At 41.5% G+C, this 21447-nt stretch overlaps 2 protein-coding genes across 2 annotated transcripts; both read left to right on the top strand.

Annotated features, from left to right (window-relative positions):
* The first annotated feature begins 11390 nt into the window (after positions 1-11390).
* On the top strand, positions 11391-12178 carry LOC122040357 (filament-like plant protein 1). Its single transcript, XM_042599676.1, has 3 exons — positions 11391-11550; positions 11822-11954; positions 12039-12178. Exons 1-3 carry the CDS (start codon positions 11473-11475, stop codon positions 12176-12178), a joined length of 351 nt encoding a protein of 116 aa, XP_042455610.1. The 5' UTR covers positions 11391-11472.
* A 5777-nt stretch (positions 12179-17955) lies between these two features.
* LOC122044337 (subtilisin-like protease 4) lies at positions 17956-20266 on the top strand. Its single transcript, XM_042604838.1, has one exon. The coding sequence runs from the start codon at positions 18008-18010 to the stop codon at positions 20180-20182; it is 2175 nt and encodes a 724-aa protein (XP_042460772.1). The 5' UTR covers positions 17956-18007; the 3' UTR covers positions 20183-20266.
* Positions 20267-21447: the final 1181 nt, after the last annotated feature.

Below are 21447 nucleotides of genomic sequence, written 5' to 3'. Positions count from 1 at the left end.
AGTATCTTTCCTATGATTAAAAACATTCTATTCATGGGAAAACCAATGTTAATTGATTGCCTAGTTGGCTCAACCATCAATTGATAGGGGCAAGATCGCTGATTTGATTTCCAACATCTGCCCAAGCATCTGTTAGATGACCCTCTAGCAGTATGGGAACAACAGATGAAGAGGTGGTTGGTGAAACAATTGCGTCCTGGGCAGATGGTAGAGCAAAAGTGATCGGCGATTGATAATGCCGACTCGATGCAGTACTAGTGGTTTCTGCACGAGGAGATAAAAAAAATGTAGGAGGTGGGAAGCTACTTAGTTGAGAGAGGCCCTCCTGTGTTGGGCTTGCTCCTTGGAGGGACTATTAGAAGACGAACACTTCTGGAGCGAAAGGTACAAGCACGGGGGCGAACCCATGGAAGATGCTCATCTTTAGGAGCAGGGGCAAGGATAATCTTGTGCCCTTTGCATTTGCGCTTTGGAGAACATTGATTGCTCAACTTGGGGAGGTACGAAACATATATCAGATCTTGCTTAAACTTTCTAGGGTCACGGAGAGGAGGAAAGGAAGATTGTCACTCGGTGGACCAGGTAGCAGGATTGGACATTTCCATGAAGAAGAAATGAGTTTTTCAGCCTTTGTTCGAAGATGGCATGTCCTCAAAGAAGACTGCCTTTGGTCAAGACTGGAAAAGAAATGCTCCAGATTCTAATTTCTTGGAATAGGAAAAGAGATATGGAAATATTGACTTTGTGGGAAGTAGGAGGGATGTTAAATAGACAAAACAACATGAACATTCCACACATATGTCGAAAGGCATTCAGGACAAACTATTGTAATGAGATATCACTACAAGAAAAACCCTCATAGACATCGGTGGAACAACAACAGTTTTAAGTAAAAACTGATGTGTTTGAGTATTTTACACCGGTTTTTCCAAAAATCGGTGTCTATGAGCGTAGATTTTCGCTCATAGACATCGGTTTTTTAGCCGATGTCTATAAGCGCCTTTTTTTTGTTAATAGCCATCGATTTTAACAGTGGTTTTTAAAACCCGGTGTTAATGAACTAAAAAATAATAATTTAATTTTTTCACCAGCCAAAATTTACAACACTTCACAAAGTTCCCTCCAAACCTAAACCAATATCGCGCCCCTTCTCTCAGCCTAAATCTAAACCTAAACCTCCGACCATCTCTCTCAGCCTCAACTCCCTCTTCCCCTTCCTGGATCAACGCCCCTTCCTCTCCCGATTAGGATCAAAACCACCTCCTTCGGTCCTAAGCAAAATCGCAGCATAAATCGTTCCATTCTGCCCCCTCGTCCGATCCTCTCTTCCTCCTCCTGCTTCCTCTCTTCGCTCTTCCAGGCTAAGGTAGGGGCCGACGAGATCCGAACAGAGAGAGGACGCCCACGACCACCATGGTGTTGGTGCAATATTCCCTAAGTCAAGGTTGACCTGGTTAACCAAGCTTGAGTCTTGGTTTGAGTTTCGATGTTTGACAATATATTGGGTTTAGATGATATGGACAATGCAGGTGCAATTGTTCATTTAGGGAGATTGTTGATACAATTCCCGTTTGGTCAAGGTTGACCAGTTGAGATGTGAAGGAAAGTTAAGTAGGTCAAGGTTGACCGGATACTTGACTGGAAAGTCCTGGTGAGTGAAGCCAGGAAGGAGAAAGTCCTAGTGAGTGAAGCTAGGCAGAAGGAAAGTCCTGGTGAGTGAAGCCAGGTGAAAGACCTAGCGAGTGAAACTAGGCAGAAGGGAAGTCCTGGTGAGTGAAGCCAGGTACGGGGAAATCCAGATGGGTCAAGGTTGACCAGATATCTGGTGAAAATCCAAGTAGGTCAAAGGGATTGACCGGATACTTGGCAAGAGGAGAAAAGTCTAAGTGGGTCAAAGGGATTGACCAGACACTTGGTGAGAGAGTCCTAGCTGGTCAAGGGTGACCGGATGTTAGGTTTTATGTACCAACAAGTCATGGTTGACTGGATGTTGGTTTAGGGGGCTTTGGACTTGCTTTTGGGCAAAAACCAAGATCTGAATTGATCAGCTGATTGATCCAGCAGATCTGGATCGATCAGCCGATCGATCTAGCAGATCTGGATCGATCAGCCGATCGATCCAGCAGATCTAGATTGATTAGCCGATCGATCCAGCAGATCTGGATCGATCAGCCGATCGATTGGATCATGGCCAATCGATCAGCTGATCGATCGTGTGAGTCCCCGCGAACAAAACCTCTTTAGATCGATCCAGAGGTCCCAATCGATCAGTGGATCGATAAGCCCTGGATTGATCAGCCGATCGATCCAGGCTATTCCAGAAAGCATAGAGGCACTCTGGATCGATCGGTTGATCGATCCAAAGCCTCCCTGATCGATTGGGAGCAATCCAATCGATCGAAATCCTACCGTTGGCATCGTATTTAGCTGCAGGCGAGCGTTTCCTTCAGCAGAGCTTGCACTGTTGACTCCCGATCTTCACCAGCGATCACAGAGCTTCTCCTCAGGGTTCTCACCGCCAGTTCTTGAAGCACTTGGAGGTTATTCCAAGTCAAGAGGCGGATCCACAGCAAGAGGAAGAGAGCTAGGGTTAGGGTTTTCTATACTCATTGTAAGCTTTTGCTTGTATTGGTGTATCCTTTCCCTTTCTTCTTGTAGTGTGAGATTGTAGGGCTTCTCCGCCTTTGGTAGTTACCATAAAGGAGTGTTTTATTAGTGGAGGCTGTGTGAGTGTGTGGATCCTTGGATTAGTCATCTCCTTTGGAGGTGGATACCAAGTAAATCTACTTGTTAGCGTTGTGTGTATTGCTTCTTGTATATTTCCGCTGCACATCTTTAAAGAAACAAGCAACGCCGACCACGAGCACGCGACGAGCGATTCACCACCCCCCCCTCTAGCTACATTTTGGTCCTAACAAGTGGTATCAGAGCGAGGCCGCTCTTCACTGGAATCATCGCAGGAAGTGCCAAAGAGCTAGAGTGTGAAGAAGTTGTAGCAAATTCATCAAAGTCAAAGAATTCAAGAAGCTCAACTTCAAGATGCAATTCCAAGATGGACTTGGATTTGACACACGGGTGCCTCCACCATTCACAATGACAAGCTTCGATCTTTGGAGATCAAGGATCGAAAATTTCTTGATGGTGGAGATAGAGCAATGGTTTGCTCTTATGGAAGCCTTCGAAGCTCCAACGAATTCAAAGGGCAAAGTTCTCAAGAGGAGCAAATGGAGCCCGGAGCAAGTCCAAAGATGTGAGGCCAATGATAAAGTGACCAAACTTTTGGTCAATCTACTGCCTAACCACATTCTTGGAAAAATTGGAGAGTTCAAGGATGCCAAGGAGCTTTGGAGCAAATTGGTATCAATCCATGAGATCCCCTCCACTGTACCAATCCAAGAAAATTCCAAAGAGGGTGACTCATTGGAGCAAGACCAAGAGGAGGAGAATTCCGAAGTTGAGAGATGCTCAACTTCTGAAGAAGAAGTCCAAGAAGAAGCTTCATCTTCAAGGGAATGCAATGAAGGGAACAAGGAGGGAGCATACTCCTTGTTCCATGTACAAGATGATGAAGCCTCCACCTCTAGGATTGAGGGGGAGCAATTTTCATTGACACCGGGTCAAGAGCAAGAAGAAGCCTCCACATCCGGGTCAAAAGAAGAAGAGGATGAAGAAGCGTCCATCTCCACAAGTCAAGACAAATCTATTAGAGGAGTATCAAGTTCGGATCAAGAGGAAGCTTCTACCTCCGGATCAAAAGGAGAAAGTGCCACCCCTACACAAGAAGGTATAAATAGTTCACTTAAAAATAAAAATCATATTATATGTTTTGAGTGTAGGGAACACGGGCACTACAAGAGCAAGTGCCCCAAATTGGCCAAGAAGAAGGGCCAAGTGGCACGAAAGGGCAAGGAGAAGCCCAAGCAGATTGCTCCCGAAACAAAGAAGAGCAAGGAGCACGTTGTGTGCTTCTCTTGCAATCAAAAGGGACATTATCGGAGTCAATGCCCCAAGGGGAAGAAAGCGGTCAAGGCTCAAGGAGGAAGCTCAACTCAAGAGGGAGCCTCCAAGGTAAAAGGAAGGTAACATTTATTGAGCCTGCTCCTTTAAATAATGGCGAAAAGCATGATAGTACAAATTTATATCATTTTAATGCTATTTACCATAAGAATTGAAAGCATGATGTTATTAAAGAAAATCATGTGGCTCTCCATGCTAAGACTACCAAACCTAGGACTAAGAAGGTAGGTAAAAGTCTAGGTAATAACACTAAGAATTTTAGCTACAAGCCTAGAAACCAAAATGCTCATGGACTTAATGGAAAACCAAAAACTAAGGACATAGTGATGGAAAATCAAATCTTGAGGTCAAGACTTGACAAACTAGAAAAGATCCTAAAAAGGATGGAAAATATCCTTAAAGGGCAAAATGAGCAAAATCTAGGTTTAGGATAACAAGGGTCATTCAAGGGCCATAGAGGTTTGGGATATAAACCTAAAATTAAAAAGGATGTACCTACTTACCATAGAGTTCCATATAACTATGGAACCAACTCTAGGCCTAGTGGACAAGCCAAAAATACTAGGAAGGTCATCCCTAAGAGTATTTTTACAACAAATATGACTAAGACTTGTAAGAAGTCCAAGAAAGTCACAAAGAAGGTCACAAGGAAGCAATCCCTAGAGTTGACCTAGAAAATGTGACCAAAGCTTCTAAGAAGTCAAACAAGGTCACTAGGAAGGTATCTAGGGAAGTTATCCCTAGTGAGTACCTCAAGCATCCAAGGAGTACCAATAGGTTTTGGGTTCCTAGGAGCATATTCTCTACCCCCTAGATGGGTTAGAGAGTGTGAACTCTAAGTGGAAGGGTAGCTAACCTAATCATGACGAAGTTGACACTCAAGGAGCATTTTTAAAGTTAGTATTAACCCTTGAAAATGAAAAGGATAAAGGGTTCACTCTTGGAAAGAGTAAAATGTGTCATATTTTGAGAATTTGGATGAAATTTTGAATGACACAAAATTGGAGAAAATCATAAGAACTACCAAGTTGGGATTTTGGTATGTTCTTAGGAAATTAAAGGCAAAGTTAAGCCTTAACTCAATTGATTAATCGTTAGAAGAGTAATTTGTGTCAAAAATTTGAGGAGTATGCTTTATTTAAATTGGTATAAGTTAGAAAAAGCAAAAGAAATGTCAAATTTGGTTTTTGAAATTTTCTTGGGAAATAGTGGGAAATCTAGGGCTTAAATTTTTAACTTAGCTAAGGTTTAAGGACATTTAGATAGGTAATCTAGGTATTTTATTTATGCTAAACCTTGTCATGCTTTGCTTGTCCATCAAATGTCATGACATCATATTTATTTATTTGCTTTTGCATTCATGTTTTATTATGAAAAACATAAAAATATCATGTCATACCATACATACATCATGTAGTTATAAGAAAATTTTCTTTTGAAAATGTTTCATTTGGATGTATGCCATATCATTTCAAGCATTAATTTTTAATTCCTTGCAATTAAAGACTAATGACATTTATTAACAATTAACATCCTTGGTGGATGTTTATTATTTAAAAATGCCTAGATAGATTTGCATGATCCCTAGATTAGGGCAAAACCAAACTTTACATCTCACAAAGACCCAGAAGGTGACTTGTATGTGTTTTGGTGCACATACAAGTGAGATGTTAGGATGATGAACAAAACTCAAGATATTGATTTAGTGCACTCTTTTGGTTTTAAGTTCATCAAAACACATAGTTATGTGTTTTCCCATCATTGGGAAAGCTAATGTACAAGTCATGTGCATTAAGCCCAAGGAACATGGTGGGATATTGGTTTTGAAAATCATTTTAAAATGTTTTTGGAAAACCTTGATGAAGACTATCCTTTGATAGTGATCATCATTGAATAGTTGGGCACAAACTAGAGGAAAGCACTAAAGTTTTTGCAAGTTCTCTAATTTGTGTCAATCTTTGAAAATATGAAGTATTTTCTTAGAAAACTATTTTTCCATGATAATTTATGCCCTAAATAGTGTCAACACAAACTTTCACAATTTTTGGATTTTTGTAGAATTTTCTAGGGGTTTCTGAAGTTGACTGAAATGAAATTTCAGCAACTATCAGAACTCCAATCGATCACCCGATCGATTGAGAAGGCAAATCTCGCGAGCAGAAGCTCGCTGGATCGATCAGTGGGTTGATCCAGACTGACTGAATCGATTAGTGGATCGATCCAGACTGGCTGAATCGATCAGTGGATTGATTCAAGACAGTTCAATCGATTGGGACCCAACTCCAATCGATTGAAGATGCTGATTTTAGCTGGGAAAGCCTGATTTCAGCATTCCAAACCAAGTTTAGTCTAGAAAACCATTCCTAACCCCTCAAAATATATTTGTATACATAAAAAGGGTGTTTTCATGTTGAAGACAAGGATGGATTGGTTGAGGAAGACTAAATTGAAGTTTAGGTTGAGGTTTGGTTTCATTATTGAATTTATGAACCTCAAAACTTCTAAATTTGGGTTTCCTAAAGGTTTAGGGATTCCAAGTCATTGTTGGTGCAAATGACAGAAGTTTCGTGCAAGTCTTTAGGGGGAGTTACTCCTTAAGGACATGAAAAATATTTTTCATACACCTTGGAAGGTGGTTGACCTTCTTTAGCGAATATGCTCAAGGTTGAGCATTTGAATGTAATGGAGAGTGGATATCTTCATTATTCAAGTGTTGTTTGCTCACGGATGAGCAATTGATGATAATGAAGGGTATGAGACCTTCATTATTGTGTTGTGAGCAACGAGTGAAGTTGTAAACAACGATGGGTAACTCTTCAGGGGGAGAGTTTGCTTTTGATGTGTGCCAAAGATGGGGGCATGTTTGTGATGTGTGCCAATAGGGGGAGAATGCATGGTTAAGTTAGGCCTTCTGTACCTAAAGGGGGAGTTTGCCCTCTAGGAAAGGAGAAGAATGAAGGGAACCATCATTCATATATATATTGGCATGAAGGGAGTTGAGGCTATGAGAGTAGCCTAATTTCCTAACTTAACAAGAGGTATTTTTAAACATAAAAAATGGGGAGATTGTTGGTGCAATATTCCCTAAGTCAAGGTTGACCTGGTTAACCAAGCTTGAGTCTTGGTTTGAGTTTCGATGTTTGACAATACATTGAGTTTAGATGATATGGACAATGCAGGTGCAATTGTTCATTTGGGGAGATTGTTGATACAATTCCGATTTTGGTCAAGGTTGACCAGTTGAGATGTGAAGGAAAGTTAAGTAGGTCAAGGTTGATCGGATACTTGACTGGAAAGTCCTGGTGAGTGAAGCTAGGTGTGGCAGGAGAAAGTCCTGGTGAGTGAAGCTAGGCAGAAGAAAAGTCCTGGTGAGTGAAGCTAGGCAGAAGAAAAGTCCTGGTGAGTGAAGCTAGGCAGAAGGAAAGTCCTGGTGAGTGAAGCCAGGTGAAAGACCTAGCGAGTGAAACTAGGCAGAAGGGAAGTCCTGGTGAGTGAAGCCAGGCTTGGGGAAATCCAGATGGGTCAAGGTTGACCAGACATCTAGTGAAAGTCCAAGTAGGTCAAAGGGATTGACCGGATACTTGGCAAGAGGAGAAAAGTCCAAGTGGGTCAAAGGGATTGACCAGACACTTGGTGAGAGAGTCCTAGCTGGTCAAGGGTGACCGGATGTTAGGTTTTATGTACCAACAAGTCATAGTTGATTGGATGTTGGTTTAGGGGGCTTGGACTTGCTTTTGGGCAAAAACCAAGATCTGGATTGATCAGCTGATTGATCCAGCAGATCTGGATCGATGAGCCGATCGATCCAGCAGATCTGGATCGATGAGCTGAGCGATCCAGCAGATCTGGATCGATTAGCCGATCGATCCAGTAGATCTGGATTGATCAGCCGATCGATTAGATCATGCCCAATCGATCGGGTGAGTCCCCGCGAACAAAATCCCTTTGGATCGATCCATGGATCGATCCAGAGGTCCCAATGGATCAGTGGATCGATTGGGAGCTGCTGTTTGTGCGCGATAAGCCCTGGATCGATCAGCCGATCGATCCAGGCTATTCCAGAAAGCACAGAGGTGCTCTGGATCGATCGGTTGATCGATCCAAAGCCTCCCCGATCGATTGGGAGCAATCCAATCGATCGAAATCCGACCGTTGGCATCGTATTTAGCTGCAGGCGAGCGTTTCCTTCAGCAGAGCTTGCACTGTTGACTCCCGATCTTCACCAGGGATCACAGAGCTTCTCCACAGGGTTCTCATCGCCAGTTCTTGAAGCTCTTGGAGGTTATTCCAAGTCAAGAGGCGGATCCACAGCAAGAGGAAGAGAGCTAGGGTTAGGGTTTTCTATACTCATTGTAAGCTTTTGCTTGTATTGGTGTATCATTTCCCTTTCTTCTTGTAGTGTGAGATTGTAGGGCTTCTCCGCCTTTGGTAGTTACCATAAAGGAGTGTTTTATTAGTGGAGGCTGTGTGAGTGTGTGAATCCTTGGATTAGTCACCTCCTTTGGAGGTGGATACCAAGTAAATCTACTTGTTAGCGTTGTGTGTATTGTTTCTTGTATATTTCCGCTGCACATCTTTGAAGAAACAAGCAATGCCGACCACGAACACGCGACGAGCTATTCCCCCCCCCCCCCCCCCCCTCTAGCTACATTTTGGTCCTAACACATGGCACGGTTGGTCGGCAACGTGAGGGAATCCGAAGGAAGAGAGAACAACATCGAGATCTCTAATCTTGTGTAAAGGGGTCTCCTTCTTCTGAAGCAGAGAGATCGAGTGTAGTACGAGAATAACGAAGTATGTCTGCCTGCTAAAACCCTAAAATTGCAGGCATAAAGGGCTCTCCGTGCTTCATTTTCTCCTTCTCGGCCTCTTCGCTCGCTGGGTACACGGTCATCTTCAAAACCTCTCGTTTCCTCTTTTCATTCTTCTTAATTGTCTGATTGCTAAAGGTTGAGGATGGGGCGGGGGAGGGTTGAGGTGAGGAGAATAGAGGACAAGATCAATAGGCAGGTGACCTTCTTCATGAGGAAGGCCGGGCCGCTGAAGAAGGCCTACGAGCTCTCTGTTCTCTGCGACGTCGAACTCTCCCTCATCATCTTCTCCAGCCGCGGCAAGCTCTTCGACTTCTCCACCGCCTCCAGGTTTTTGTAATTTAATTTCCTCCCTCTAGGTTTTTTTTTTTAATTTAGTTTTCGATGCCTAATTCCACCCTCTAGAGTTTGTTTTCCTGGTACTGTCTGTTAGCCAAGAAAGACCCCCTTCCATCTCCTATCAGCCACTGCCCTCATCTTCCTTTTGTTCCGCTGCTTTTTTGATCTTGAATGCTTTTGGAATAATAGCATTTGCATTCAGGGGACACAATCTTGCTTTATAAATCCAAGTGTTTAGTTCCTGATCTCAAGTAATCATTTGAACAGATGGAGATCTTGTTGCTTCAGTCACATTGCTTCTAGTTTTTTAGTAAAAGTGTGGTGGGATTGAAAGGTACAGATTCTTTACCCTCTTTACTGCCGTATAGAAATTGTTATATCTTGGTTTCCAGGCAACAATGACATCAATTTTCAAACACCCTGCACATGTTCCAATGTGGAGGGGAGCCAAGGTCGCCTATCTTCTAATAGCAATGTGTTTATTCCCTATTGCCATTGGAGGCTTCTGGGGTTATGGTAACCTAGTAAGTATGCCAGTCGATAATGAATATTGCATCTTGTTAAAAGATTTTTTGAATTATGATTTTCCTCTTACACCTTTATATGTTTTCCAGATGCCTCAAGGAGGAATACTAAATGCCCTTTATATATATCACAGCCATGATCTCCCAAGAGGGCTTCTAGCAACAACATTCATCTTGGTTGTGTTTAACTGCCTCAGCAGTTTTCAGATATACTCCATGCCTATTTTTGACAGCTTTGAAGCAGGTTATACAAGCCGAACAAATCGACCCTGCTCGATTTGGGTTCGATCTGGCTTCCGAGTATTTTATGGCTTCATCTCGTTCTTCATTGGAGTAACACTTCCTTTCCTGTCTAGTCTTGCTGGCATCTTGGGTGGCCTCACTCTCCCAGTCAATGTATATGTTAATTTTTCTAATTTTTACTAAAATCTTTAATTTTGTTAGCTTCGGTTATCAGTGTATGAGCTTTTATCTATTATTGCCAATGAAGGACTAACACTTTAATCAAGTACCCATAGAATTTGCATATCCTTTCTCACTGTATGTACAATGTTGTGCATTTGCAAATTTAATGAGGCTAGTGTGTCTGCAAACTTGAACAAACGTTCTGATAATTTATAAGCTTTATGTGTTTTTTTAGAAATGCCTTAAGGTACTTCTTAATGAATTTTTCCATGTTGTCCAGGTACTTCTATAGATTCTTCCTCATGATATTTTTGTTTAGTAGTACGTAAATTTTAAAATCTTTAAAATTGTGGAGATATCATGTAGTACGTAAATTTTCCTCAAGAGCAAAACCATGAGGGCTTAGGCCCAAAGTGGAAAATATCATGCAATTGTGGAGATATCTAAATTCTTTTCGATCCAACAGCTATACCTTGATTCATCAAAGCATGGGAATGAAATTTGAGGTTTACAATCTTTGACTACCTGTTATCAATATGGCCTCACTCAAAGTATTTTATTAAGATTTTTGAACTTACGCATCACCTTCAGATTTAAGTTAGTTACTTTATTTCATTGTCTTTGAAGGACTACTGTTATTATATATTTTCCTGGTTTCTTGTCATGGTTATTCCTTATCCTCTATCCTTTATGTACTTTCTTTTGCTTTAGATGCTAGAACAAAAAGCAAACTAATGCTTTGATTGAGGTAATGAAAATTCATAATTTTTTGTGCTCTAGAGATAAATTAATTCTTAGCGATGGATTTGGGTTCAATTCCATCAATAAGAAAAATGAAAAACAGTACTAGACATGATTTTTGTTTAAAAATTCATGCGGGCTATGAAGAATGCTCCTAAACAAGGAGACAACAATGTTAAACAAACATGTTAACATCATTTAACATTAAAATAGTGTTGTAAATACAGAAATTGATTTTCCTCATTATTATTCTTCTTCTCTGAACTTGGGATAAAAGCTACTGAGGTTCCTACATAATTGGGAGACTTTGCAAAACCAAAGTAACTAATTTATTAGGTTGAAATGATAGATAGATGAATATTATGAATACTGTTGTAAGAAGAATACTGTTGCAAGAAGAATATTTACAAAACCAACGTGTAAAATTCAACGTGTGTTGGAGCTAATATTTGTAAATATCTGAAGAGTTGAACTTCGCAATAAATTAGATGTGACGTGAATTGTGGTACTTGGTGCATCAAGTGGTGTATAAGTTATTTGACATATTACTGTTGAAGAGTCAAAGGATTTCTCAATTTCATTCTTAATTTAAACAAGACATTTTTTTCACTGGCCTCTTAATTCAAGCTCTTTCTATGTTTCAGCAATTTGTGGGAATCATGGAGAGCAAGACGTGGATATGGAATAGGAAGTCCACAGGGAAGAACATTGAGGTTAGCAGTAATCAAATAATCTTTTTGATGGTTTATTACTGATTTTTTCACAACTAATGTTTCAGTATAAACAATTCTCGGACTCAAAGATCGATATCTTCTATTACTGATTTTGATTGTTTATTACTAGTTTTTTATTGTTAATTTTTGGATTATAAATAAAGAAGGCAACAACTCATCAGTACCAAACAAATTTTCAGCTCTTCTAGACTGAGCATATGTCTCTTCTTATGTTGGGAATTAATTTGTAAATGCCTATGATTTCTCTCAGAAAGGGAAGACCCTGGAGTTGGAGAAATCTGTAGAAAACTTGAACGAACAACTATCTTCTTTCCGCAGCGAGTCCAATGCTAAAGATGATCTTTTGGCAAAGCAAGCAAAAGTAGCTGAGGAAGCAATTTCAGGTTAGATTTTTTTTCCTTTCATTTTCTTCCCAACACAGAAACTATGTTGTTTTAAGAACAAACCATGCATGATCTACTTGTTAGGATGGGAAAAAGCAGAAGCTCGAGCTCTGGATTTACAGAAACAATTGGATAATGCCTTGCTTCAGAAGAAAATGGTAGAAGAAAGATTAATTGAACAGGATATAGAATTACAAGAATTCAAGCAGCAACTAATTTATTAGTTGTAAATACTGTTGTAAGAAGAATATTAGTTACTTTGCAAAACCAAAGTAACTAATTTATTAGTGTTAGGACCAAAAGTAGCTAGAGGGGGGGGGGTGAATAGCTCGTCGCGTTCGCTCGTTGCTCGGCGTTGCTTGTTTCTTCAAGAATATGCAGCGGAAAATACAGAAACAAATACAACAACGCTAACACGGTTGGTTTACTTGGTATCCACCTCACAAGAGGTGACTAATCCAAGGATCCACACCAACACACACACCCTCCACTAAATAAAACTCTCCTTTATGGTAACTACCAAAGGCGGAGAAGCCCTACAAGACTCAATACAAGAAGAGAGGGAAAGGATACAAGAAATACAAGCTTACAAGCTTACAATGAGTACAAAACCCTAACCCTAGCTTCTCTTCTTGGCTTTGATCCGCCTCTTGACTTGGAGAGCTTCCAAGATCCTTCAAGAACTGGCGGTGAGTGGAGGAGTTGGCGAGAGAGCTGGAGTGAATCGGTGAAGCGATACCACAGGCATCGACCGCAGCTATAAACGATGTCAGCGGTCGGATCCCGATCGATTCAATGTTTCCCAATCGATCGGGAGGCTTTGGATCGATCCACGGATCGATCCGGAGCGCCTCTGAACGGATCGATCGATCCACGGATCGATCCGGCGCTTATCGCGCGAGGCCCCCAATCGATCCATCGATCGATTGACCTCGATCGATCCACGGATCGATCCGGAGGCTCTCGGGGGTCCTGGATCGATCCATCGATCGATTCGAGCCGGATCGATCCACTGATCGATCCAGCACTTGATTTTTGTCCAAAACCAAGTCCCAAACCTCCCAAACCAACATCCGGTCAACCTTGACCTGTTGGTATGTCATGCCTAGCATCTAGTCACTCCCTTGACCTGCTAGGACTCCCTTACCAAGTGTCCGGTCAATCCCTTTGACCCACTTGGACTTTTCTCTGTGCCAAGTATCCGGTCAATCCCTTTGACCTACTTAGACTTTTCTTTCATGCCAAGTATCCAGTCAATCCTTTGACCTACTTGGACTTCCCAGCACCAGATGTCCGATCATCCTTGACCTACTTGGACTTCCCAGCACCAGATGTCCGATCATCCTTGATCCATCTGGATTTTCCCTTGCCTGGCTTCACTCACCAGGGCTTTCACCTAGCTTCACTCACTAGGGTTTTCCATCTGCCTAGCTTCACTCACTAGGACTTTCACCTGGCTTCACTCACCAGGATTTCCATCTGCCTAGCTTCACTCACTAGGACTTTCACCTGGCTTCACTCACCAGGATTTCCATCTGCCTAGCTTCACTCACTAGGACTTCCTTCTGCCTGGCTTCACTCACCAGGACTTTTCTTCTACCTGGCTTCACTCACCAGGACTTTCATACTGCCTAGCTTCACTCACTAGGTCTTTCATTTTGCCTAACATCCCAGTTAGGACTTCCCAGTCAAGTATCCAGTCAACCTTGACCTACTTGACTCTTCTTCAATAAATATCTTATTGTCAAACATCTAAACCCAAACCAAGACTCAGCTTGGTTACCCAGGTCAACCTTGACCTGAGGGATATTGCACCAACAATTAGTTTGTGTATTTTATGGATATTGTTGTAAGAAGAATATTTATGTAATTTGTGAATATTTGTGTATTTTATAGATACCGTTGAATGAAGAATATTTGTGTAATTTGTAAATATTTGTGTATTTTTTTGTTACTGTTTTGGAAATCAAATTTGTACTGTTAAAAAATACTGATATTACATCGGTTTTCCACCACTGCAAAACTGGTGTTATTAACTAAAATTACATCGGTCGTATACCACTGTCAAAACTGGTGTTATTAACATATAATATTACATCGGTTTTACATCGTTAATGAAATGGTGTTGTTAAGTGATACTACACCGGTTAATAACCGATTCGAACACCGGTGTCATTAAGTGATACTACACCAGTTTTAAACCGATGTCTAAAATGGCAGACTTTTTATATCGCCTTCATAGACATCGGTCGAAAATGTAATAGACACCGGTGGAAAACCGATGTCTATGAGGGTTTTTGTTGTAGTGTATGGAAATATTGACTTATGACTGACAAAAAGGGAAGGACTAAAGGCTGACTGCTAGCTGGTCAGAAAAGAAATTGATGTGGTTAAGAGGAGGGTGATGAGGATGATTGTTTGGAGAAGGAAGAGTGATATGATAATTATTAGGAATGGCATACCTAGAGTATAAGAAATCTTAATCAGAGTCATCAAAACTAGACTTGGTGAAAGTATACCAGGGGCAAGAGATTCTTTGGCCATAAGAAAGTGGAAAGTATGAGAGAAGTAGAGAATGAATGACTTATTGGATCATGTAAGGCATGAGAGAAGAAAAGATTGAGAGAGAAGGTTCGACGGAAAATAAATTGGAGAAGATGAAGTACGAAGTACTGAGGATGTCGGCTGCTTAGGGTTTTTATAAAGAACAATTTAATTGCAACAATTTGATCAAAACAACATGCTCTTGAAGAGATGTTGATTTGTAGGGAACGACGTGCCATTGTGTCGCACGTAGTAGTGTGCATTGGTGGTCGCTCTGAGAGACAAGGAGTGATGCTATGTGACACCCACCCATAAATAGGCATTTATGTTGGACATGACAATCAAATCATTTTACTGTCCGAGTGCCTTACAGCGCACCCATGGTCCTTTTTTACTGCGGAAGGGTTAGCCACCAACACATAGTTTTTGAGACAATCGCTAAGGGCTGGGAGGTGCGAAAAAGAGCACGAATAGTTAGATAACCCTTCTAAAAAGGGGTGAGCGGATGAAAACAGGACTTGGGTCCAATCAGTTGGCAACACCTCCTTTGACTAAACTTGAAAGGAAGGCTAGTAATACGGGTGATGATAAGCAGGTTCAGGAAATGATTTGGAAGTCAAGATTAAGATGACGTGCCAATCAAAGTTGGGATAGGAGTGTACCCCCCCCCCCCATCTATCCTCGTTGTTTGACCTAGTATCAAGGTTCTTGGATTTAGCTTGCGCAATGTTTGCTCGATCAGCATCATAAAGCTCTATGTGTGCCCTATCAGATGAAAGACCAGTCAGGCCAAAAGCACTCATCATTATAAAACTCTATGTGAGCGCAACTAGATGAAAGACCAGTCAGGCCTAAAGCACTCAGCATCATAAAGCTCTATGTGCGCCCGACTGGATGGAAGATCGATCACGCCTAAAGCAGTCAGCATCATAAATATCTATGTGTGCTCGACCGGATAAAAGAATGGCCGGGCCTAAAGCACTCAGCATCATAAAGCTCTATGTGCACACGACCAGATGAAAGACCGACGGGGCCTAAAGCAATCAACATCATAAATCTCTCCATTTATGTCCAACCCAAATCTTTCCATATATGTTCGAATGGATAAAAGGTCGGTCGGATTCGAAGTAGTTAACCTTATAAAGCTCTTCATCTACAGTCGGTCATAAGGTCGACTGGAATTAAGAAACTTAGTTGTATACTTATTGTTCAAAGGATTTTCAGTACACACAGTTTATCAGACGGTTACCTAAGTAGATTTCTAGCATGCTTAACATATCAAATGATTCTCTTATCGGATTTATGACAACATTCAATACATAATAGAGCAGCTCAATGCAAGGATAAGCATAAGGATAGCCATCCTTATTAGACGATCAAGATATATTCAGCAAACAAGCAGCAGAATTTTCCTTTAGGACCTCCTTCTGAAGCTATCTTGTTTCCTATTAGGCAACCATTTATGACACCATACCCTTGTAACAGCTTCATCAAAGGTCTAAGCCAGAAGCGACAAAAGAGGTACATTAGTGGATAGATAAAAGATTTCTCGGATACTCATTACACAACAAACTAACAAACTCCTACACATGATAACATCTCATGATCATGGAGCTTATGAGAGGTGGTATAAAAAGGGGGAATCCTCTCCGTTGGCAAGATACGCTATCTACATCATTTGAGCTCTATTCTCGTGCGAGCACTTCTCAATTCTTGATTACTCCATTTAGGACCATACTAACTGGAGTGTCAGAGGGCCTTTCTAGGGATTTTTTCCCTAGTTTTGGTCACTAACTCTCTGTTGGATCATCGGCATATGCGCAGGATCACAAGGAAGCTTCACCAAGAAGGAAAAAGTCTTGCACAGTCAAACATCTGTCCATCGTCACTAGTGCATCATCTTTGCAGTTCTCAAATAGGATCAACATACTTGATGAACCGAGCTAACCTACATGCATGCTATGAATGTGTAATGTATGATGAGTGCATAATAAAATGACACTCACGTGTATTAGGAGTATACATTGAGCGACTTGTAAACATAAATATGCATCTTCCTAAAAATCAACTATGCATCAAACCTCATCCCCTTAAATATGTTGTGGTTACTCGCGTTCCAAATATGATGTACCCTAGAATACATGATCTAAGGACTCCTCCTCATGTCGGTAGAAGGATGCCCTTCTAATACTCCTGCTTAACGCGAACAGATAGCTTCCCATGTGTTAGCAAACATAGCATTTTTGTCAAATTATTTTTACCCATGGTTTCCTGGTCATGTTATCTCTGAAGTGATTATAGGCCTTCGGTACACTCGTTTACCCAGACGAGAATTCCACTCTGTCAGTATTTGGCCTGCGGCTCATTTCTTTTCTATGGGGCCGAGTCGAGCTCGACTCGACCGTCCTTCTAATTTTCGTTAAGACGACGTAGGATTTACCCCACCATGCGTCTAACGCATGTATACTATATTTATCTCCCTTCATATCTGAGGGGCTAACACTACGAGGGTCGTTAATGCAGCGGATCTACATTATTTAAGAGTGTCCCTTTTTAGTTTACCACTCATTGGAACTATGGTGAGACGACCATTCCATCAAGAAAAATAGAACTAAGCACTACATGGCAAATACTCCAATCAACTAAGTGTCATTCCAGTGGAATTTATTTCATTCCTTGACCTTTGATCGGAATATTATGTATGAGAAATATGACATAATAATTTTTTTTAATTAAATAGAATATCTTTTTCACAATTCTAATAATTAAGGATGTCTTTTTTTAATTATTTTACTTATTTTTTATGCACTTAATTGGGCAATAACCAATAAAAATTATTAATTACTAAACAACAGTAATAAAAAAAATATAAAATCTTTAATTTATCAAAAATATCTTAAATATTTCTTATATCCACCTTCAATTCATTTTATTTAATTTTTATGTGGCATTATTTCTTTCTCCCCTAAAAAACACAATCATCCTTGAATAAATATTTACAACATATTTCTTTCATATTTAAATAAAAACCATTAATTATTCACTCGACTTGGTGATCCGGTAATGATTTATTACATTTAGTGGCATCTATAAAATTAACAAAAATATAATTTGACTAGTCAAGTGATATGACATGGTTTTACTTTTATTAAAAACTCTGCCGGAATTTTTTTTAATGTTATACAAGTAAAATTTCTACAGAGGTAGCAAGAGGGTTTGAGGAATGATAGGCACCAAATGGGAATGTAATTAGTATTTAACAGACACATAATTTAATATTTCAATGAACTATCATATGAATATATTAGGTGTTTAGTAGATTCTACAAAGGACGAATTATTAAATTTTAAATATATATTATATATTAAGCAGATTCTAAAACGGAGTAACTATTATTATATTTTAAGTATACAATGTCTCCATATTTGGCATCGTACGGCTCCATATATATATAAGTACAAAAGGTTCCATCTGATATATCAGAACATATAGCAATTTAGATTCCGGACATGACTCTTACCCCATGGCTACTCTTTCTTCTCCTTGTCGTCTTCTCCAATCCCTTGGTCGCCTCTCCTTCTTCTTCTGCGAGCCGTTACATTATTCAAGTGGAAGAGCCAACTGAACCGTTGTCGGAAGGGAGCCTGAAGAGGTGGCACGAATCTTTCCTGCCGCCGGCCGTCGAGCAGTCTAGCGTCGATCGGCGGCTACTGCACTCGTACAGCGATGTATTCAGCGGGTTCGCCGCCATGCTGACGGAGGAAGAGCTACAGGAGATACGGAAGAAGAATGGCTTTGTGCGCGTGTTCCCCGACCGAGTGCTGCACGTAATGACCACCCACACTCCGGATTTCCTCGGGCTCAAGGTCGGGAGTAAGGGGCTCTGGGACGACTCGAATCTCGGGAGCGGAGTCATCATTGGAGTTCTCGACACCGGCGTGACGCCCGGCCACCCTTCCTACGACGACGAGGGGGTCCCGCCTCCACCCTCGACGTGGAAGGGATCCTGCGACCTCAAGACCGGTTGCAACAACAAGCTCATCGGAGCCAGGTCGATGATCACCGGTTGGCGTCACCCCATTGACGAGGGCGGCCACGGGACCCACACTTCCGCCACGGCTGGTGGTAACTTCGTCCGAAACGCGAGCTACTTCGGCTTCGCCAAAGGCACGGCCGCCGGAATGGCCCCTCGGGCTCACCTCGCCATCTACCAGGTCTGCGGCGGTGACGGCAGCTGCAATTCTGCCGATATCCTCGCCGGGTTGGACGTAGCTGTCAAGGATGGCGTCGACATCCTTTCTCTCTCGCTCGGTGGCCGTTCTACGCCTCTCGACCAAGATCCCATCGCCATCGGTTCATTCGCGGCGGCAAGGAAGGGCATCTTTGTCAGCTGTGCTGGCGGCAATGATGGACCTGACTACTTCACCCTCTCCAACGAGGCGCCATGGATGCTCACTGTTGCAGCAAGCAGCGTCGATCGAAGCTTCAGGGCCTCCGTGAAGCTTCCCAATGGGAAGGTAATCCCCGGAGAGTCTCTCGACCAACCTAGCAACTTCCCTGAGAGCTATCTTCCCCTATACTACTCCTCCGAGTCCCCGTCCTGCGCCATGGATCCTCCTAATGATAGCCAGAGGGGTAGCATCTGGGTATGCGAGGTCGAACTCGGCCGCCTTTTACGTGTAGCGGCATTTGCCAAGTCCCGCGGAGCCAGGGCATTGATCTCCATTTCCTCAAAAACAGAGGGCGCTACCATCTCGATTAGGAAGATGGACTTTCCCGGAGTAGTGCTCACCATCCAAGAAGGTTCCGACCTCATATCGTATTTGAACTCTGCTTCTAACCCCTCTGCGTCGATCGTCTTCAACGGGACAGTTCTCGGCGTATCCCCCGCCCCCGTTGTGGCTTACTTCTCCTCCCGGGGGCCATCTCAAGCAACACCGGGAATCCTCAAGCCAGACATCTCCGGCCCTGGCCTTAACATCTTCGCAGCCTATATTCATTCCAGTGACACTCCGGATCAGTACTATATTATATCTGGCACGTCCATGGCGACGCCTCACCTCAGCGGTGTCGCCGCGCTCTTAAAGGCCGCACATCCTACTTGGTCGCCGGCAGCTATCAAGTCGGCAATCATCACCACGGCAGACGCCGACGTCTTTGATGAGTTACTTAAGCCGGCGCTCTATTTCGCCAAGGGCGCAGGACACGTTAACCCTAACAAAGCTGCCAATCCCGGTCTTATTTACGACATCACCGACGATGATTATATCTCCTACATCTGTGGCAAATTCGGCGAAGAAGGCGCAAGAAATATAGCGCGCAGAGTCGTGGACTGCTCGAAGATTGTGACCGAAGAGGAGCTCAACTACCCATCGATTTTGCTAGCCCCCAAAGGCAGGACGGAGGCTAAAGTGACCCGGACGGTCACGAACGTCGGACCAGCAAAATCGAGCTACACGGTGTCAGTGAGCATATCGAAGACTGCTGTGTCGACTACTGTCACCCCCACTAAATTGACGTTCACTGAGCTAAACGAGCAGAAGTCATTCACTGTGAGCGCAAAATGGGGTGTCGGCGGACCTCCCACTTCCGGCAATCAATTAGTGGAGGGAAAGTTGACTTGGACCTCCGATGATGGTAAGTATGTGGTGACCAGCCCATTTGTCGTCTCCGCCCTGGAGTGATGTAGTGCAAGCTCATTTTGTCTTCTTCCTTACAAATATTATTATTCCTGGTTAGTAAGAAGAATGTATGAATGAATAAATCAGGTTGGGGACTCGAATCAATAAATATTTTTTCCCTTTCAGTATCATAAATTAATAATATCATTGATCGCTCTAAAATGAACAAATTCTATTCCTAATTAGTTTGGACTCGTCCTCACCGTGTCATTGGCATCCACTCCATTGCTCGTCTAATCACTATATTCAATGACTTAGTAATTCTTCTCTGTTATAGATGTTGGATTGATATTCTGGCTAGAAAAGCTAATAGTTAGTCATTGTTATTTTGTGCTCTTGTTTAAATATTAATAATAGACGAGAAAAATATAGAATAACATAAATATAAGCATACAAACACATGCAAAAAAACTAAGATAAGTGATTTGGCAACTCACAAACTCCTACTCTATGATATATGATATATCATTGGATCACTCCTAGAATGTCTTTATATTTTATAGAGTTGGAGAAGACTCTTATAAATTTGAGTTTACAACATCATCAAGGATATATAATGTTAGATAAAATAAATTCAACATAAGAAAATATTACATAACCCGAGCTTTCTTTTAGTTTGTTATCACTTGTTATTACTAGCTTTCAATCTCATTTGTTTTAAGTGGGCAACCGTTGATACCAACATCTCCAATCAATCCCCTCTTATAGAGCTCTTGCTACTAATAGCTCTGTTGAATCTGTCATATCTGTCAATTATTAATTTACCTTAGTTGGTTTATTGTTTAAGTTGAGTCAATTGAACTTTCATGTATTTGACCGCCCTAGCTTGTAATGACTAGTTGAGTCGTTTGATCCTGTATTTAGTTAATTTATCTTCCATAGCATTTGAGTCACCTCACAACCATAAGTTTTTTAGATAAACAACTATCTTCTTAGAATTTTGTTGATGTGTTAGTCAACTAATCTCACCTATTACTTCATTAGTCTTGCTTTAGTTAATCACTTGGTTGATTGACTACTAGAATGATATTTTATTTATTAGCATTCCAACTTGACTTAATTGTTGATTGACTTACTCAACCATCAATTGATTAAAATGAGTCTTCAATTGATGGAAACTAACTCCGGTCACTCAAGTGTTGAGTCCTCACCAAATGAACTCATGTCTATGAGACTTTCTCAATTTGTCTAATATTAGTTTATCTCAATTTATTTGGAATTCACGTGCTTAGAAATCGTGTATCTAGAACTTCATTCTTTATAAACCA

This window comes from Zingiber officinale, chromosome 2A (assembly GCF_018446385.1).
Source record: "Zingiber officinale cultivar Zhangliang chromosome 2A, Zo_v1.1, whole genome shotgun sequence".
NCBI classification, from domain to species: Eukaryota; Viridiplantae; Streptophyta; class Magnoliopsida; order Zingiberales; family Zingiberaceae; genus Zingiber; species Zingiber officinale.
The sequence above is the reverse complement of the archived record's forward strand: the minus strand, read 5'-3'. Positions and strand labels throughout refer to the sequence as shown.